This window comes from Equus caballus, chromosome 21, assembly GCF_041296265.1.
Source record: "Equus caballus isolate H_3958 breed thoroughbred chromosome 21, TB-T2T, whole genome shotgun sequence".
Taxonomy (NCBI): domain Eukaryota; kingdom Metazoa; phylum Chordata; class Mammalia; order Perissodactyla; family Equidae; genus Equus; species Equus caballus.
Window position 1 is genome coordinate 40,233,672 of NC_091704.1, and position 18,495 is coordinate 40,252,166.

Here is an 18,495-nt window from a genome sequence, read left to right on the forward strand (position 1 = left end):
TGCTGCCAATCCTCCTCTTTTTGCTGAGGAAGACTGGCCCTGAGCTAACATCCGTGCCCATCTTCCTCTACTTTATATGTGGGACGCCTGCCACAGCATGGCTTGCCAAGCGGTGCCTCGGTCTGCACCTGGAATCTGAACTGGCAGACCCTGGGCTGCTGAAGCAGAACGTGGGAACTGTGGCACTGCGCCACTGGGCTGGCCCCAGAATAAAACATTATAAATGAATAAGTATTAAGGACTCCATTTATAGAGGAGAATGTCGGTTTGCAAGTCAATATTAAAGTGGTTAAATGAGAGGACTTTCACTTTTTTCCCAGGTGGAAGAAATTGAAGGTTTAAAACTAGTGAGTTTTAAAGCTAGGTAAGACATTAAAAACTTGAATAATACATAAATATCTCAGTTAAAAATGGTTGGGGCTGGCCCGGTGGCGCAGGGGTTAAGTTCGCACGTTCCGCTTCTCGGCGGCCCAGGGTTTGCTGGTTTGGATCCTGGCTGCGGACATGGCACCACATGGCACACCATGCTGTGGTGGGTGTCCCACATATTAAAAAGTAGAGGAAGATGGGCACAGATGTTAGCTCAGGGTCAGCCTTGCTCAGCAAAAAGAGGAGGATTGGCAGTAGTTAGCTCAGGGCCAATCTTCCTAAAAAAAAAAAAAATGGTTTACTATTTACTTAGATGAAGAATTAAAAGTGCAATGTGTACCTTTCATTTTTCAAATAGATGGCATTTTGTAGCTTTAGGTTTTATGATGAGGTGTCTTGGGGAATTGGACTGAACTGTTGATAAAATCTTCAAACTTGATTTATTTTAAATTTTCATTGTTGAAATCTTTTAGACTGCAATATTATAAGAATTCTGACCTCTCAATTTACTAACCACCAGTGCTGAGAACATGAGGATCTTTGTACAGTGCAGCTTTTCAAATAGTTTAGATAACAGGAAAATTTAATTTAATTTTTCTTTTTTAAAAATTGGCGCCTGAGCTAATAACTGTTGCCAATCTTCTTTTTTTTTTTCTTTCTGCTTTTTCTCCCCAAATCCCCCCAGTACATAGTTGTATATTTTAGTTGTGGGCCCTTCTAGTTGTGGTATGTGGGACGCCGCCTCAGCATGGCCTGATGAGTGGTGCAGTGTCTGCGCCCAGGATCCGAACCAGTGAAACCCTGGGCAGCCACAGCAGAGCGTGCAAACTTAACCACTCAGCCACCGGGCTGGCCCAAAATTTAATTTTTTAAAGGGTAATTGTTCTTCACTATACCATTGAAATTGAAAACAGAGAAGGTTAAGTTTATTTACTAGGGGTTTTTGTTTGTTTGCTTGTTGTTTTAGGACGATTGGCCCTGAGCTAACATCTGTTGCCAATCTTACTCTTTTTTTTTGCTTGAGGAAGATTAGCTCTGAGCTAACATCTGCGCCAGTCTTCCTCTATTTTATATGTGGGTTGCTGCCACAGCATGGCTGACAAGTGGTGTAGGTCCGAGCCCAGGATCTGAACTTGTGAACCCAGGCTGCCGAAGTGGAGTGTGCCAAACTTAATCACTGTGCCATAGGGCTGGCCCATTTACTTTTCTTTTGGTGAGAAAGATTGGCCCTGAGCTAACATCTGTGCCAGTTTTCGTCTATGTTGTATGTGGGTGGCCCCCACAGCGTGATTTGATAAGTGGTGTGTAGGTTTGTGCCCAGGATGTGAACCTGCAATCCCCAGGCCACTGAAGCGGAGCACGCAAACTTAACCACACCATTGGCCTGATCCCCCCCCCACCGCCCATTTGCTATTTTTATAATTAACTTTTAATAACTTTTCACTCAAACCACATTTCTTTATTTTAATGTTTCACATCCTCATTCATTCGGAATGCAGAAATCTTGTAGAATTTTCTTTCTGTTTTCATAAGGTTGCTTGCGTAGCCTGCACAGAGAAATTATATTTGTGTGAAAGCATGGCTATGAATAGAGCAGAAGTATCTAATTTTAGACTTATCAAGCTTCATCATTCTCTTTTTATATTAACCTAATGTTCAATTTTTTTTTTTTAATTATTTCATTTGTGTTGTCTAAATTCTTTTGGGAAGAAAACAATTCAACACATGGATCCTGGGGACAGTGTTAGTTAAATGTATAAAAATAAATGTAGTTATGCATATATGCAGTGGGCATTTTTGAAGTCTAATTTTCCCAGTTTGGATACAGTCTTTCTGTGAGGTCTGGATGAATGGAAACTTACTTTCAAGACAATATTTATCGATCAGTTCAACAATTTATTTGACCAGTTTATAGACATCTTTCCCTGAAGCCAGACTTCGAATGGGTTACTAACTAGTCTGCAGCTGTTAAGTCAGTTGGCTGGAGTGTATTGCAAATAGGCATTTAAACTCCTCTGTGAACCAGTTAGCTTGGTTTCCTTTTGCAGCTTCAGACCCCTTTAACCTTGGGAGGAGGTCTTGGGTTATTGGGGAGAGTGGATTTAGAGTCCATCACTAAAGAACATTCTCAGTTGATGAAAGATCATTTAATCTCTCACCTATAACCAAAAACAATGGTTTTAGGTTTAGTGGTGATATTTTTGTTTAAGGTTTGGCCCTATTGGTTGGATCTCCTGACGATCACAGTAAGATAGTGAGAAGAAAATTTTAATTATAGTCTATAACTTAAATTCATAACTTTTGTTTTCAAAGATAATACTGGTGAAATTAATATAGAATCTTTATGTGTAGTGTGCAGCAGTGACTATAGAAACCACGTGATAATTCTTTGTGAAGTATCCATATTGAAAATTTTTAATTGATTGACTCTTAAGTTGCTAATGATTCTTTAATGCAATTGGTATTTCCTATTACAGATTGTATGCAGGCCCAGAGGTAGACATATGGAGCAGCGGGGTTATTCTCTATGCTTTATTATGTGGAACCCTTCCATTTGATGATGATCATGTGCCAACTCTTTTTAAGAAGATATGTGATGGGATCTTTTATACCCCTCAGTATTTAAATCCATCCGTGATTAGCCTTTTGAAACATATGCTGCAGGTGGATCCCATGAAGCGGGCCACAATCAAAGATATCAGGTAATAAAGCAACTTGGAGATCAGCAGCTCTAACAGTATCAATGAGATAAGTTAAGTGAAAGAACAAGTTGCAGGCAGTATGTACAAAGTAATCCTGTTTTTATGTTAAAAAATACAGTATATGGACACATTTATTTTTTTATTTCGGTATTTAAAAATACACCCTAAACCGGCCCCCTCGGGGAAGTGAGACTGGTGGGAGGGAGGGCTCTCACCTTTTATTTACGCATCTTTCTTTGTTTTGAAATTGTAACAATGAACATTATATTGCTTTTTAAATTAAAAGAAAAAGCTAATGAAAAATAAAAAGGATCCTGGTGGGGTGTTAGATTTTGTAGTGGGTCTTTAAAATTTTTTGTAGTATGCTTCATCTGACTTTTATGTGTTCTCATCAGGGTTAATACTTTATAGTTGTAAATTTGTGTGTTGCTATTTGAGTTCTGATCTCATGAATTATTGTCTTTTTCCCTTTTGTTCATCTCAAGGAATGAGAAAATTTTAATCAATGACATGTTTTTTTGTGTAGTATACATTGAATCGCATATGAAATTGCTGTTTTGTAGGTAAAAAGTCCCTCAATATTGCCAGTTTCATATGGTTCAACTAAGAGTTTAAGTAAGGCAGAAGTGATGATGACAAACATACTTCTCACATTTAGGCGAGTCATTTCTGATGGAGACTTTAAAAAATCACTTCAAACTTTGTTTCTTCTGCCATCGTTTCCTTCCTGTTTTTCCCCCTGTGGAAATTTCTCTTTTGGTCTTCTAATGGTTAGATAGCACACTTCTCTGAGTTGGAGGGACAAGGAAGAAAGAAATCAGATGTTGATCTAGGAATAGTAAATAAGAAAGCATTAGGGTTATGAAGAAGGAAAGAGTATATGTAGAACTTAAAGCTTGTTTACTTTCCATTTACCCCATATGCTGTAGACTACCTAAAAAAGAGGCCATGGATGGCAGGGCAGGACTTTACCAGCAGAGGAAAAGGACAAATCATTCTCTAAAATTCTAACAATTCTCTAAAAACAGTCATGCGTCACTTAATAACGGATATGTTCTGAGAAATGCATCGTTAGGTAGTTTCGTCGTTGTGTGAATATCATAGAGTGTACTTACACACAAACCTAGATGGTGTAGCCTACTGCACACCTAGGCTGTATGGTACTAATATTATGGGACCACCAATGTGTATGTGGTCTGTCATTGACTGAAACATCGTTATGTAGCGCATGACTGTATTTTAAAGTATCTGAGTGAGAGAGGCTTTTTCCTGGGTTTTACTTAGTTTTCCAATTTAAATGTAATATGTGATAATTGGAACAGACTTAGAAAACACCAAAAAGAAAATAGAGAAGAGGACTAAAATGATCTTTAATTTCTTCACCCAGAAGATAATCATTGTTCTTTTGGGTGTTTCCTCTCTTGATGTTTTTAGTTTCAGCGTAGTTTTTTGACGTAGTTCAGATCAAACATATCCTTTTGTGTGTGAAGTTGGGATATCCTCAGTTCCTTCATTTAAAATAAAGGGACACTATTATCTTTATAGAGTAGTTTTGAAAATGAGGCGAGATAATGGATATAAAGTGTTTAGCTTAAAACGTACCACACAGTAAGCACTCGATCAATGGTAGTTGTCTATTTTTGTTGTTATATTTTTTCACTTAACATTGTATCAAAAGAGTGTTATAATGAAGCTCCCAGAATATGTTCTCTTTCTGAGCTGGAAATAATCTGGTCTTTGTCATTTGTCATTGTCCTTCGTTCCAAAACTTTAAATAAAAGTGTAGACATTTCTCACTGTTGCTACGGCAATGCTTTCTGCCTCTTAAAATCAGAGGGAGGCTGGAGTAATTCCCCCAATATTTTTTGTTTGTTTGTTTGTTTTTTTGAGGAAGATTAGCCCTGAGCTAACTGCTGCCAATCCTCCTCTTTTTGTTGAGGAAGGCTGGCCTTGAGCTAACATCCATGCCCATCTTCCTCTACTTTATATGTGGGATGCCCACCACAGCATGGCTTGCCATTCAGTGCCACATCTGTACCCGGGTTCCGAACTGGCAAACCCCAAGCTACCAAAGTGGAATGTGCACACTTAACTGTTGCACCACTGGGCCGGCCCCTTCCCCATAATTTAAAATGAAATGTGACCGAGAAGAGGAAAATCTCAGTTTAAAAAATGATGATACCCTAAGAGTATAAATACAAAGAAATTCCTATCCTAAATTTCCCAAAGCATTAGTTTCAGTTTCATCTCTACTCGAAATCCTTCTCCTGATCTTGCCATTTTCTCTTAGGGAACATGAATGGTTTAAACAAGACCTTCCAAAATATCTCTTTCCTGAGGACCCATCATATAGTTCAACTATGATTGATGATGAAGCCTTAAAAGAAGTATGTGAAAAATTTGAATGCTCAGAAGAGGAGGTTCTCAGCTGCCTTTATAACCGAAATCACCAGGACCCTTTGGCAGTGGCCTACCACCTCATCATAGATAACAGGAGAATAATGAATGAAGCCAAAGATTTTTACTTGGCGACAAGCCCACCTGATTCTTTTCTTGATGATCACCATTTGACTCGGCCCCATCCTGAAAGAGTACCATTCTTGGTTGCTGAAACACCAAGGGCACGCCATACTCTCGATGAATTAAATCCACAGAAATCCAAACACCAAGGTGTAAGAAAAGCCAAATGGCATTTGGGAATTAGAAGTCAAAGTCGACCAAATGATATCATGGCAGAAGTTTGTAGAGCAATTAAACAACTGGATTATGAATGGAAGGTAAGAAAGAAAGAGCATTCTGATTGTTGGCACATTTGGCAAACCTGTAGTCTGAAAATATTTTATAGAAGAATTGCTTTTGACTTTGTCTTTGTCCATACCATATGCTAGGTTGTAAACCCATATTACTTGCGTGTTCGAAGGAAGAATCCTGTGACAAGTACCTACTCCAAAATGAGTCTACAGTTATACCAAGTGGACAGTAGAACATACTTACTGGATTTCCGTAGTATTGATGGTATGTATGTCACACAAAACAGCACTGTTAACATAGTTAGACCTTATTACCTACCTTGGCATTTTAGTCTTTGGCTCTCTTGAAGCTTCTTGAATTGTTCCTAGTAATTCAATAGCAAAACAATATTAAAATGTGAGATTTTGTGCCTTTGGGATGTCAGCATTTGTGAATCTGGTTCTTGGAATCTTAGAGTGTATTGTCCTTTTAAGGTTCTCTCCTTGTAAGATCCTAAAGCCAGATGCAGTCTGATCCTAAAGGGGTAGTTTCTGCCACATTTCTGGTTTTTGGTGTGGTTCATTTGGTAAGATAAAACGTTTTATTTAGAAACAAATGTTGACTTTTTATTTTAAATATGTTTTATATCTGATATTTAATAACTTTTACTTTTTATTTAAGAATTAGAGTACAGTTATTAGCTTTTAGAGTCGAGTGACAAGGCGCTGTCAATAGATTCAACTCATAGCTCGCAGGACAAGCAATTATTTGCCGAGTTAGGTTTCTTTCAGGGGGCAGAGGGAAATATTTGGTACACTTTAGGGACTTCTGGTTATTTTTTTCTTCTGAACTAGCCTTTTCCTCCCAGCCTGACCCTAGAGACATAATCAGAGATATGTATCCTTTGTTTGTTTTGTGAGTGCTTTATGATTCCAGTAGTAATTACATTTCAATAAAATGTTCTTAAATAATAGATCAGTTTTCTGTGGAATGCACTATGTAAGGATTCCTGGGACTAAAGCATTTTAAGTCCAAGATAATTATCATAATTAGTTAAAGGTGACATTGTTAACCTTATACCAGGTCTCCTGTACATTTGTATTTACCTAGAATCATAAATAGTAATATACCACCTAATGATCAAATCACTGAAATATTTAAAATTTTAAGTTAAGTATTTTAATTGGTCATCAAAATAATGACCCTACTGTACTATAAGATCTTCAGGTACCTCCTTGAGTTTTATTAAAGAAACTTTATGTTGAATATGTTTTACTGTTTGAAAATGAAAATCTATACTCAGAAAATATATCTCTGATTACCATTATGTATAGTTTGCCAGAATATCCCCTCAACTATTTAGATTGGTTAAGTTGAGGTAAATTATTAATGCAGAAAGCAGACATTTTTGTTTTTGTTGTTTTTATTTTTAAATGGGAAAAATATATTCCAAGGTATGTATGAATAAACTATAACAGACTTCTAGTAAATGGTACAATATCATAACGTGGTTTGAAATTTACATTAATTCAGATTTCCCATGAGTATGCACTCAAACCTAATTTACCTTATCTATTAAAAAGCCTGACGGAACACACTTGACTCATAATTCAAGTAAAAATATTCTCTTTCTTTACCCCAAGAGAATATTTACAAAAGGGTATAGATGTATATATAAATGTTCTGTCACAGAGCCTTTAATTAAGTACAAGTTTATGGCAATTCTTCACTAGCCAGTCAATTGAGTTAAGATGTGTTGCCACTCTTGTTCATCTGAGATTGAATGGAATTATTACATGAGATTCACCTATGAATTTTTTGCCTTCTTTATAAACTCCAAGATAGTAGCTACATAGTATCAGAAAGACACAGGTTTGAGCTGTGATAAGCTAGCCAAACCTGTTTGTCTGCATATCTGTATGTCCAGATGGTGTGTACCTGCTAATACCTACGAGTGCAGTCTGAGATATGGGTGTTATTTTTCTCACTGTATTAGGGTCAATTTCCCACCTTAGGCTTATGAGCACCTGGACTTACCAATTGAATGACCATTTATTGTTTTCGTATGTCTTCCCAACTGTAGATTTTCCTTGATTTTTGTTCATTGGAAGTGTTGCTCTTTAATAAGATCTTAAATCGAATATGAAGAGAAAGAGGGAGAGTGAAAAGCACTGAGATGAGAGTGAGGAGAGTTGGGTTCCAATTTCCCTCTCTGTTCATTTGTTACCTATGGCAAGGCACTTAACTTTTGGGGGTTTATGTTTTCTTATCAATAAAATGAGGAGTCAGATGAGATGATTTCCAAGATTCCTTCCAAATTTTAAGTGTGTTTATTGTATGATTTTAACATAGAGGGATTAATTTTTATTGCTAGGGAATGATGTTTATTAAGCCCCAAGTTATTAGTTTATTGGGCTCTCAATGTTGGATTGCAAGACTGATGAGTAGCTCTGTGCTGTACCCAGTCTGGATTAGTCATCAGAATACATGTTGTGTGTAAACGTCAAGTGGTTTAACACAGGTTCATTGCCTCTATTTTAGAAGGTGTTCAAAATAAACATGCTCTTGATAGCTGGTCAGTGGTCTTACTCAAAAAAGCAAATTAAATACCATTAAAAAATTGGAAGGGAGTATTTCTAGATCATAATAAATAGAAGATTTTTTTTTTACCCAGATGAAATTACTGAAGCCAAATCCGGGACTGCTACTCCACAAAGATCGGGATCCGTTAGCAACTATCGATCTTGTCAGAGGAGTGATTCGGATGCTGAGGCTCAAGGAAAATCCTCAGAAGCTTCTCTTACCTCATCGGTGACCTCACTTGACTCTTCTCCTGTTGACTTAACTCCAAGACCTGGAAGTCACACAATAGAGTTTTTTGAGATGTGTGCGAATCTAATTAAAATTCTTGCACAGTAAACTTAAAACTTTGCTTATTTCTTTGAGAGCAATAAGCATGTATAATAAATCATAGCCAAATGCTTCCATTTATAATCAAGTTATGTATAACTATAACTGAAGATTGGCCTTTTGGAATGCAGTTTGCACAGGGATTGGAACATGATTAATAGTTAAAAGCCTAATGTGCAAAAATGAATTTAGATAATTTTATTGTTCGTTGTTCAGTAGGAATATAGCATAATATAATATACACAATGAATTATAGGTCTCTCAGGCTCACTTGATTTTTGGCTATTTTATATTTAGTGTACACAGGGCTTTGTAGAATATTAATTTACCATGAAGGCCTTCGTATATTATTCCATGTTGGTGTGTTATATATTTGCTTCATAAATTTATTCAATAAATATTTGCCTAGAATCCCCAGAGACCTTTATAGATGAATTTCTTTTCTGAGCTCCTTAACTTCTTAAATAGCAACTATCTTCCAACAGTAGGAACAGTCTGGATGACTCTTCCATATCCCCCCCTTAATATTCTGTAGTCTATGGTAAGTCATATCAAAGATTTTAGACACAATTAAAAATTTTTCTTTAGCTTGGTAAGCCCCAAAACACACAGAACTTACATATTCAGATACTCTAGGCACTAAGTTTAATCTTAAAATTTGTCTCATTCTATTCTGTACATAAATTGCTCTTTTTGTCACAAGAGCTGAGTTGCATATACTGTAAATAAATCATGTTATTTTGCCACTCTCACAAATTCTGCTGCTCATCATGTCGGGGTATTGAAGGTATGCAAAAATTTCTAGCCATTCGATTATCTATCTTTTAAATCGATTCAGTGTGCAGAAAGCACCTCTCTTACAAACTGTTCAAACGCTCAGATAAGACTATTTCTCCCAAATTTTATTATGAACATTTTTAAAAATAGAAAAATTGAAAAGCTGGAGGGTGATCCCACGTGTATGTACTACTTAGATTCAGTACTTGTTAACATTTTGCCATATTTGCTTTATCTGTATCTATCTATGTGTATATAGATATAGTTAGACATATATATGCATGTGTATATATGCCTTTTTTCCCCCAAACCATTTGGATGTTGCAGACATACTCATCACCCCTCAACATTTCAAGCATCTCCTAAAAATAATGACATTTTCCTAAAAAACCATAACAGCATTATAAAACTAGTAATTCCATAATGTTATCTAATCATGCATATTTAGACTTCCCCAGTTGTCCTCCAAATTTCTTTTATAGCTAGTTATTTCAAACTAGGATTCAGCTAAAGTTTACACATTACGTTTGGTTATGTCTCCCTAGTCAGGTGTGACATTATTATTATTCTGATAGAATATGGAATAAATCAGTTCTTCTAGATGGTTACATTTGTTTTGGGTTTTAATTACTTTTAAAAAAGTAGCATTATGGGAACTGCCTGAAGATGCTTAATCTTCCTAAGATCTCTGATTTATGTTTTTTCTTGCTCTTAGTAATAGCATTACATAATAGGTGTAAATGAAGATTTAAAGTCACCTCAGATAAAATTGGTATCGTGTATTCTAATAAGTAAAAAATTAACTATCAGCCATAATTGCCTTAGACTATTTTAACTTCAAGAAATTGATTTTGGTGGGGGGGTATTAGTCATTCTTCCATTGCAACACAGCTGTTCTTTTTTTCTCTTTTAAGACTCTGTATTATAGGATTGGTTTGTGAAGTAACAGCGAACACCTATGTAACCAGACAGTAATGTCCTCAAATATTCTGACAGCTTGCATAAATTATTACTGTGGTCGTAGATTTGGCTTCAGCACCCCTGGAAATGTGCACTGAATTCAAAAGAAAAATCTTGCTTCTTTTTTTGTCCAGGGCTTGTTCTATTCAACTTCGAATCGGAAAGCTATATAAAATAATAGAGGAGTTCCATTTAAATATAAGTTCAACCTGTATTTATAATTTGTATGTGGCCTCTGTTTGGGGGATATTGATTTCACAGATGCTGTCAATGCAGCATTATGTTCCTGATGTTAAGAACAGAAGAGTGTATTTTTAAAGTCACAGATTTGTATATAGAACTAACATCGCGGTGAAGTCTCTGAGCTGTTGTGGGGAGGGGGGAACAAAAGGAGGAACCCATTGAATAGGACCTTCTAAAAATTGTTAATTTTGTAAACTTTGCTTCTTTTTAAGTTATTGTGATTCCTTTTAGTTACTGAGTTTTATTTTGAAGATATTTAAATATTGCACTTGTACAATAGTATGATAAATGCACAGAATATTGCAGTGAATTCTTTTTTAAGCTGAGATATTTGAAATGATAACTTTTGGTTGAGTATGTCAAGGTTGCATCAGAATTTTCACAAATTTATTGTGGTTTGCAAATTCTTATTAAATGAAGCTATAAGGGAGTCAATGCAAATGATTTTTAATCTTTTTTTATCTTTTCAGCAATTTATATTTTTTGTGATTTTATGCAACCATATTTTTACTTTGTCTTGACAACTGAAAGATGTATAAGGTTTTTGCCAGAAATGTACTGTATACATAGTTTTAAATATAACAGATTTTACTGATATGTAAAAATTTTGCCATTAAAATAAATGATTTCTCACTGAGAGGAACTTTTCTACCAGGTTGGGGGATGTGGGAGCTTAATATATCATATCTAATTTAAATAATTTCACTGAAATAAACTCCATTGCTTTTACTTTGGTTATATTTTCTCTTGAGATGCTTTTTGTAGTTTTTCAGAGTTTTAAATGATTTTATACAAAAAATCCTGCCCTCTGCCCCTCCACCCCCTGCCCCGCTCCCTTTTGACCTGGTAGTAATACCATTCACATTGAATTAATGCTTGGTGGACTGTTGCTGGCTGTAGAATTTCATGTGTCTATGCTCTGGCACTTTTGGAATGAAAGAAAAATGTGTGTTGTTTCAATCTTTTCCCCTTAATTCCCTCCATCTCCCCTATCCACAATAGAAATCTCATTGTCATCATGAGTTCTGACGAGATGGATAAAATTCCACATACAACGTAACTTAAGTGGGTGGTAGGGTAGAAATCAGTCTTTGTGGTACAGCATTTCTGAGATGTGTTCATGTATGTTTTAACTGGAGTATAAGTAGATAACTTCAAATACTTTGATTTGGAAGATGGGTAATAAAGGAAAACATCATTTTTCATCTGTTACGATGTGCTTAACTTCTTTAATGTCTGGAAAAACTAAATGAAAAAAAAAAAGCTCTGGTTCATGGCTGACCATCTGTGTACCTTTTTAACAATGTGCCTAAATATAAAATATAGTGCTTCAACAAATTTTAGCACTCAAACATTGTGATTTTTGCCTCAACTAAATTAGTTTTGATTTCATCTAGGAGTTAGCCACCGGAACGAAATATTAAGATACATAGAAGAAAAGTCAAAGTGGGTCCCATATCTGCGGCTGCTAATAACATTGGATTTGGTTAGAATTCCATTACTTTAGAATTCAGTTAGTCTGAAATCTATCCCATATGGCACTGTTAGCCAGGCTTGTGTTAGATTGTTGGCATTATAAATCCTTAAAATAGCTTGATAATTGTAACAAAACAAAACACTACTAAAGAGTATAATGAACAGTATGTAAGGTGGTTCTTTAGGGAACTTAGAAATTGCTCTAGGTATTTACCCTGACTGTACAAAATTGTACAAGAAATTCTTTTCTTTGAAAAATCACTATTTATTCAACTGTCCTATTTATTGTAAACAAATACTGTTCTATTGTGAATGTCAATAGATGTTAACTATGATAAATTTAGAAGATTTCTAGCAAGTTGGAAGATGATCATGTCTATAAACAGACAGCATGTGAAACCTGTTAAATGTATTGACAGCTACATCAAGATCAGAGAAGTTAGCAGAGAAGTGGTGGGTGAAGTGTGAAAGCTGAGTGTTGGAGGTAGCCTGTACCAGAGTAGAATGGATCAAGGTTAAATTATTTGAGAGATTTAGGAGAGACCCTAAGAAAGGGGTACAGCTTCAAGACCATTTAATAATTCATTCTGCAAACCATATGCGCTTGTAAGGGTACTATGAAGCAAGCACTACGAGTGTGACCATAAGGCATAAATCCTGCTCTGAGCCTCTGGTTAGGGAGATAGATATTTTTAAAGACTTCTATAGAAGTACAGCATATACAGAAAAGTGAACAAATCATAACTATTTGGCTCAATGAGTTTTCAGTGTTTTAGGTTTCTTAATCTCTACCCAGCTTAAGAAACATTGCCACCACCTTAGTGTCCTTTATAATTAATATCAGAAGTGATATACTACCACTTCTGCCCTATCTCTTAGGTAACACAGAACAACCCTGGTACTATGTGGGAAGGAAGTACACAGAGTGAATGTCAGGAGGAGGGACCGCAGGAGGCCATCTTGGAAGCTGGCTACCACAATCACGCATTGATCATTTTGAAAATAATAGTTCACTTATGCAGCTCTTAGAAAGTTGATGCATTTAATCCAATGATATAAATAAAAATCACGTCTGATATCACCACTGATCTCATCAGAAAAGTGTGGAAGTACTGGGAAGCTGTCAAGATCATTATGGCAAATACAAGTTTTCTGAAATCATAAATTCTTGAATTTTATCATTGGAAGCACTGTCGCTTGTTTTTCTTGAAGTAACAGACTCCCTTTGTTCATTTTCAAGAAAAGTCCTGTCATACTGACAAATAAAAATGGCAAGCAATAGGATATATTGGACTCCATGAGGAAGCCATTTGGTGTAAACCTAATTCGGCCTGACCGTGTCTTCCCAAAAGGGCCTGACCGAGGCTATTGAGCATGCATTGTATATCTGCTTTATATTCCCTATAGCAAGAACAAAGGCCCTTGAGATAAAGGTGCAACTTCCCTCCCCCTCCCAACGTTGGCATTCCCTTAAGGATTAAGCATCTCTCCTTAGGCTAGGAACTGATTGCTGCGCTCACCTGTGACCACCCAGCTTGAGACAATAGACTTGCCTCCTGCTACGCCCACCGAGATAGCAGACTCACTACCTGCTGTGTCCATCAAGCACTGTGCTGACAGGGCGATCTTGTGACTATTGTGGGAGGGACATTTCAATCATATTGTCGACAAAAATAATCCATAACCAATCTATATATGAAAATTTGGGTGAGTTTACTCTAGCTGAAATCTGAGGACCATGGCCCAGGGCCTTTCTTCTCGAAGGAAGAAAGGGCACCAAAGAAGTGAGGTACACAGAGTGGTTATATACCCTCATACGGGACATTTCACATATGATTGAAATCAATGATTTCAAATATGATTGAAAAAATAATTGAAATTATTTTTTCCTACCATGAGTGTGTGGTGGTGAGGAACAGGAGGACTTCTGGGACAGTTTGGTATCCTTGCCTTAATTCGTGCTGAGGCACCGGAGGTTTTACCCACCACTGCTTTTCCATTGCCAGGGCAAGTGTCCACACTGTGAGAAAGGCCAATGATGTCTTCGTATTTGCATGAAAATCGTTTTGACTTTGAAACGGTCTTGGCAACCCTCAGGGATCTGGATCACCTCGGAGACTCATGGGTTCACATCAATGCTTCTCAATGGGGCAGGGGTGGGGGGGACCATTTTTCTTCTAGGGACATTTGGCAATGTCCGGAGACATTTTTGGTGGTCACAGCTCGTGGTGGTGGATGCTAAAGGCATCTAGTGGCTGGAGACCAGGGATGCTGCTAAACACCCTAGACGCACAGCAGAGCCCCCCCTTCCCTCGACAACGAATATCCGGTTTGAAATGTTACAGTGCTGAGGTTGAGAAAGCCTGGTCTACAAAAATAGTTTTCCTTTGCACAAGATAGCTACCTCGACAAATTAACAATCTCAATTTTTCAATTTCCTAAACACCTCCCTGGGTTACATTCCCCTCCCCCCCTTATTTATTTTTAAGACATTAGCCACAGTTATTTTCAGGCCGTAACCCTCTCTTCTGGGTCCAATTTATTTGTTTTTCCGACGTGAACCCTACAGTTCAACCACGGCCCTCTGATCTGCTGCCCTGGAACCCTTTTTCAGCTGAGTTTGGCCTCCGTCCTCCGCATCTGGCCGGCCTCCTCAGTGGGTGTAAACTCCCTCAGGGCAGGGCCAGATCTTAACGCCCGCGCCTCCACTGCGTCCCGCGCTGACCCTGTGGTGGGCGCGCTTTGGCCGGGACGCCAGCCTTGAGATAGCCCGTGAGCCTGACGCTTGGGGCTGCTGCTAGAGGGCGCTCCCGGGCGGGGTGGCCCGAACTACAAATCCCAGAGGGTAGTGGGGGTGGGGACGGCCGCAGCGACTTCTGGGAGTTGTGGTCCCGGGGGAAGAAGAGACTGGCGTGTGAGAAAGGCTCTGAGACTCCCTTCTTTCTTGACCGCTTCTTTGGACGGTTCGGAATATCGGGGTGGCCAACCTAGTTTCTTAGGAGACCAGGCGCAAAAGTAAGGAGGTAGGAGGGCGAGCAGAATCATTTCCGTTTCCGGTGGGCAAAGGATAAGCGGAATGTAAACACGGGACCCGGGGAGTGGTTATCAGGTAACTGGGTTACCCGGTCCGTGGTGGAAGCCGGAGGAAGAGAAGAGAACGAGGCGAGTGGGTCTGTGGTCACGGGAGAAAGGAGCTTCAGAAGTGGGAGTTGATCTCCACCTGGACGTGGCAGACCCGGGACACTAAGGTTGGTCTCTAGGGACGAGCGCGTCTGGGGGTCGGGCCCACCAGTGAACGGCGCCTGGGGGGCTTCTGCACCTCGAGGCTGACCGGGCGGCGCGGCTCTTCCCCACGCGCTGCGGGGCGGGACCCAGTTAGCTTTCCCCGCGCTGCGGAGGTGCCTGTGGCGGAGGGCGGGGCTGGGGAGCTCGCGGGTGACGTCCGGGGCAGCCTGTCTGGGCTTCGCACGTTTTTGTTGTGGAAAATGAAGGGAAGTCGCTGATACTGGTTTCTCTCTTGCGGTGATGTCTTCGGGTGCATTATTTCGTGAATTCCTCACTTCTGAATACATCCCTGTACCCGAAAGGACGCTGTTTTGATTTCCTGATCGTGTTCATTCGGTGGTTTCTCGCCGGGGGTGCTGCATCCCCCGACGCCGTGAAGACAGGCATTCTCTCGGCCTTGTGCCTGGGTTAGCTGGCAAGCCGTCAACAGCAATTGATCGCCTCCTATAGGGATCACTGTCCCAGCAGAAGAATTTAGAATACAACGTCGTTATTTAGAATTTTTATGGCCTTCTTTAACTCTATTCTGTATAAAATGAGTTTGTGTTTCGTGAGTTTAACGTGAAACCGTATGATTATGATTTACCCGTGTGATTTCTTATCCTGGTGAAAAAAAATGTAAAGGCTGGGATGTTGGTGCTTTGTGCATCTAACCATGGATTCAGGAAAGCCTTCTTTGTAAGAAGTTTTAATTTCACGTTTAGATATCTTTAGAGGAACAATTAACTCGTACTACTGAAGATATGTGAATCAACTCGGAGTGTTAAGTCCTCCAAGGCAGGAAGTGTTTTGCATTTGTTCTAGAACTCACCCTCCTTTTTAAGCCTAGCTAACTTTTATTCTTCGAAATTTACCGCCTCAGGAAGCCTCGTGTCCCTTCTCGGACGTCATAACATCCTTTGTTTACTCCCTAAACGCACTTATCCTGTATTGTGTTGACTGTACGCTTGTGGTCTCCAGACCATTTTGAAGAAAATATAAAAGTATAAAAATATAAAACTAATGGCCTTGGTAACAGAGTCATGCTTTTTAATCTCAGTAGGCCCTTGATACTGTTTGGTATCTTTACTCATCCCTTATTTTGCTTTTCCTGCTGTCCACAGTGACTATTTCAGATCTTTTCTACTCTTCTCAAGTGCTCAGATCCATTTCTTTTCACTTTACTTGGAGCAGAGGGCTAACCATTTCTCTGAGAAATGTGAAGCTCAGGGGGATGAAATCCTTCATTTTCTTTTCCCTCTACCCCTGAACTTGCCTATACCTCTCAATATTATCTCTTGTCTGAGAGGAAAGTATTGTTTTCCCTCTCTTCAAGGCTAAATTTGTCAATTGCTAGTGGTCATCAGGCCTTTTATACCCCTATAACCTCATTTTGTCCTGACCTCCACAGCCTCTGATTTCTAGAAGATTGTAAAGGATTTGTGGAGGAGAATGGCAGAAACACCTGAGGCAGCACTGTGTGTGGCTTTTTCACACATGGTTGAGAACTACCATCTGGGGCCTTAATCTCTACCTGTCCTCAGCATTTACACTGTGGTTTGGGTTGGAGGATGGAGGAGGGTATTGGGAGTCTGAATGACCTATTCATTTTTTAAAAAATACATGTAGGTCTGTCTGTCCCTTTTGCCTTTCCTCCCCACCCTAACTCTTGCTCCTTTCCTCCCCACCTTAACCCTTGCACCCTAATCTACAGAGCTGACCAATGAGTTCTAATATAATTTGCCTTTAGTAGACACACCAGGTTTCCATCTGTGTTAGACGGGTTCTCACACTACCTTGTGCCTCACATTGCGGATTTAGAAACAAAGTTCCATTTCAAACTTGAAGCCAGAAAACTTAATCCTCCTCATTCTTGTCACATTTAGAGACAGTCATAAGTACTTTTTTTTTTACCTCCCAAAAGTCCCAGTGCGTTGTTGTATATCCTAGTTGTAAGTCCTTCTATGTGTGCCGCCGCCACAGGATGGCAGCTGACAGACAGGTGGTGTAGTTGCACGACTGGGAAGTGAACCCAGGCTGCCAAATTGGTGAGAGTGCTGAACTTTAACCACTAGGCATCAGGGCTGGCTCCAGACTTCGTTCTTAACTGGACTTATCTTGAGATCTTGTGAGACTTTCCTATCCATCTATTGTCTCACATCCTCACTCTCTGCCTCTGGACTTCTGTTCCATAGTAACCGCTCTTCCGTTTTCAGCCATTTCTTGGTTCTTCCCCTGAGTCACTTGTAGTCATCTTCAAACATAGGAAACTAGTTCTCCTGTGTTATAATGGATCGGGAGAAAGAGTGTGGCATTGGCCTGATTCCTTAGTATAGCTTAGTATAATCCATTACTCCTCCAGGTTTTTCTAAAAATCCCTGCTCCTGTGGAAGGCATATGGTTCACCCATATCAGCCTATACATTTCTTGATTGCTGTAATTTATTGGCACTTCCTCATATTCATTGAGAAATTAGGCACATGGCCCACAATTTTCTTATCCCCCTAAATTCTGTCATTATCTTGGGCCTTTCATGTGCATGAGCTCACAGCTACCCTCACTTTTTTTGTCCCCTTCCTTCGAGTGATTACTTATACTTTACTTTAGCCATGTGCATCAGTAATGAAGATCTCAATATCTGCTAGAACTTACCGTTTCATTTTTCTCCCTCCCTTACTCCCACAATGCCCATTCTTTGATAGTTTTATGAAGACCTCTGATTCATTGCTTTTTCTTACCCCTCTAATTGATCTAGCCAGTCCTGGTGGTCTAGTGGTTAAGATTCGGCACTCTCACTGCTGTGGCCCAAATTCATTTCCTGGTCAGGGAACCATACCACTCATGTATTGCTTGTCACACTGTGGCAGCGGCGTGTTGCTGAAAGCTGTGCCACTGGTATTTCAAATACCAGCAGGGTCACTCATGGTAGATAGGTTTCAGCAGAGCATCCAGACTAAGACAGACTAGGAAGAAGGACCTGGCCACCCACTTCCAAAAATATTGGCTCTGAAAACCTGTGAATAGCAGTGGAGCATTGTCTGATAGAGCCCTGGAAGGTGAGAAC

At 39.1% G+C, this 18,495-nt stretch overlaps 2 protein-coding genes across 18 annotated transcripts in view; both read left to right on the forward strand.

Moving 5' to 3' along the window:
* Positions 1-11,903, forward strand: part of PRKAA1 (protein kinase AMP-activated catalytic subunit alpha 1) — a 38,021-nt gene extending 26,118 nt beyond the window's left edge. For 16 of the 17 annotated variants that reach the window (XM_070245819.1, XM_070245818.1, XM_070245813.1 and 13 more), the window contains 4 exons: positions 2,847-3,071; positions 5,362-5,848; positions 5,960-6,086; positions 8,476-11,903. In XM_070245819.1, the coding sequence (XP_070101920.1) occupies positions 2,847-3,071; positions 5,362-5,848; positions 5,960-6,086; positions 8,476-8,720 (1,084 nt within the window). In that variant the 3' untranslated portion in view covers positions 8,721-11,903. The remainder of the gene's footprint in view (positions 1-2,846; positions 3,072-5,361; positions 5,849-5,959; positions 6,087-8,475) is intronic. The other variant, NM_001081803.2, reaches the window with a different exon arrangement.
* A 3,026-nt stretch (positions 11,904-14,929) lies between these two features.
* Positions 14,930-18,495, forward strand: part of TTC33 (tetratricopeptide repeat domain 33) — a 40,642-nt gene continuing 37,076 nt past the window's right edge. Inside the window, exon 1 of the mRNA XM_001499030.7 lies at positions 14,930-15,415. The gene's annotated coding sequence lies outside the window, so the exon portion shown is untranslated. The remainder of the gene's footprint in view (positions 15,416-18,495) is intronic.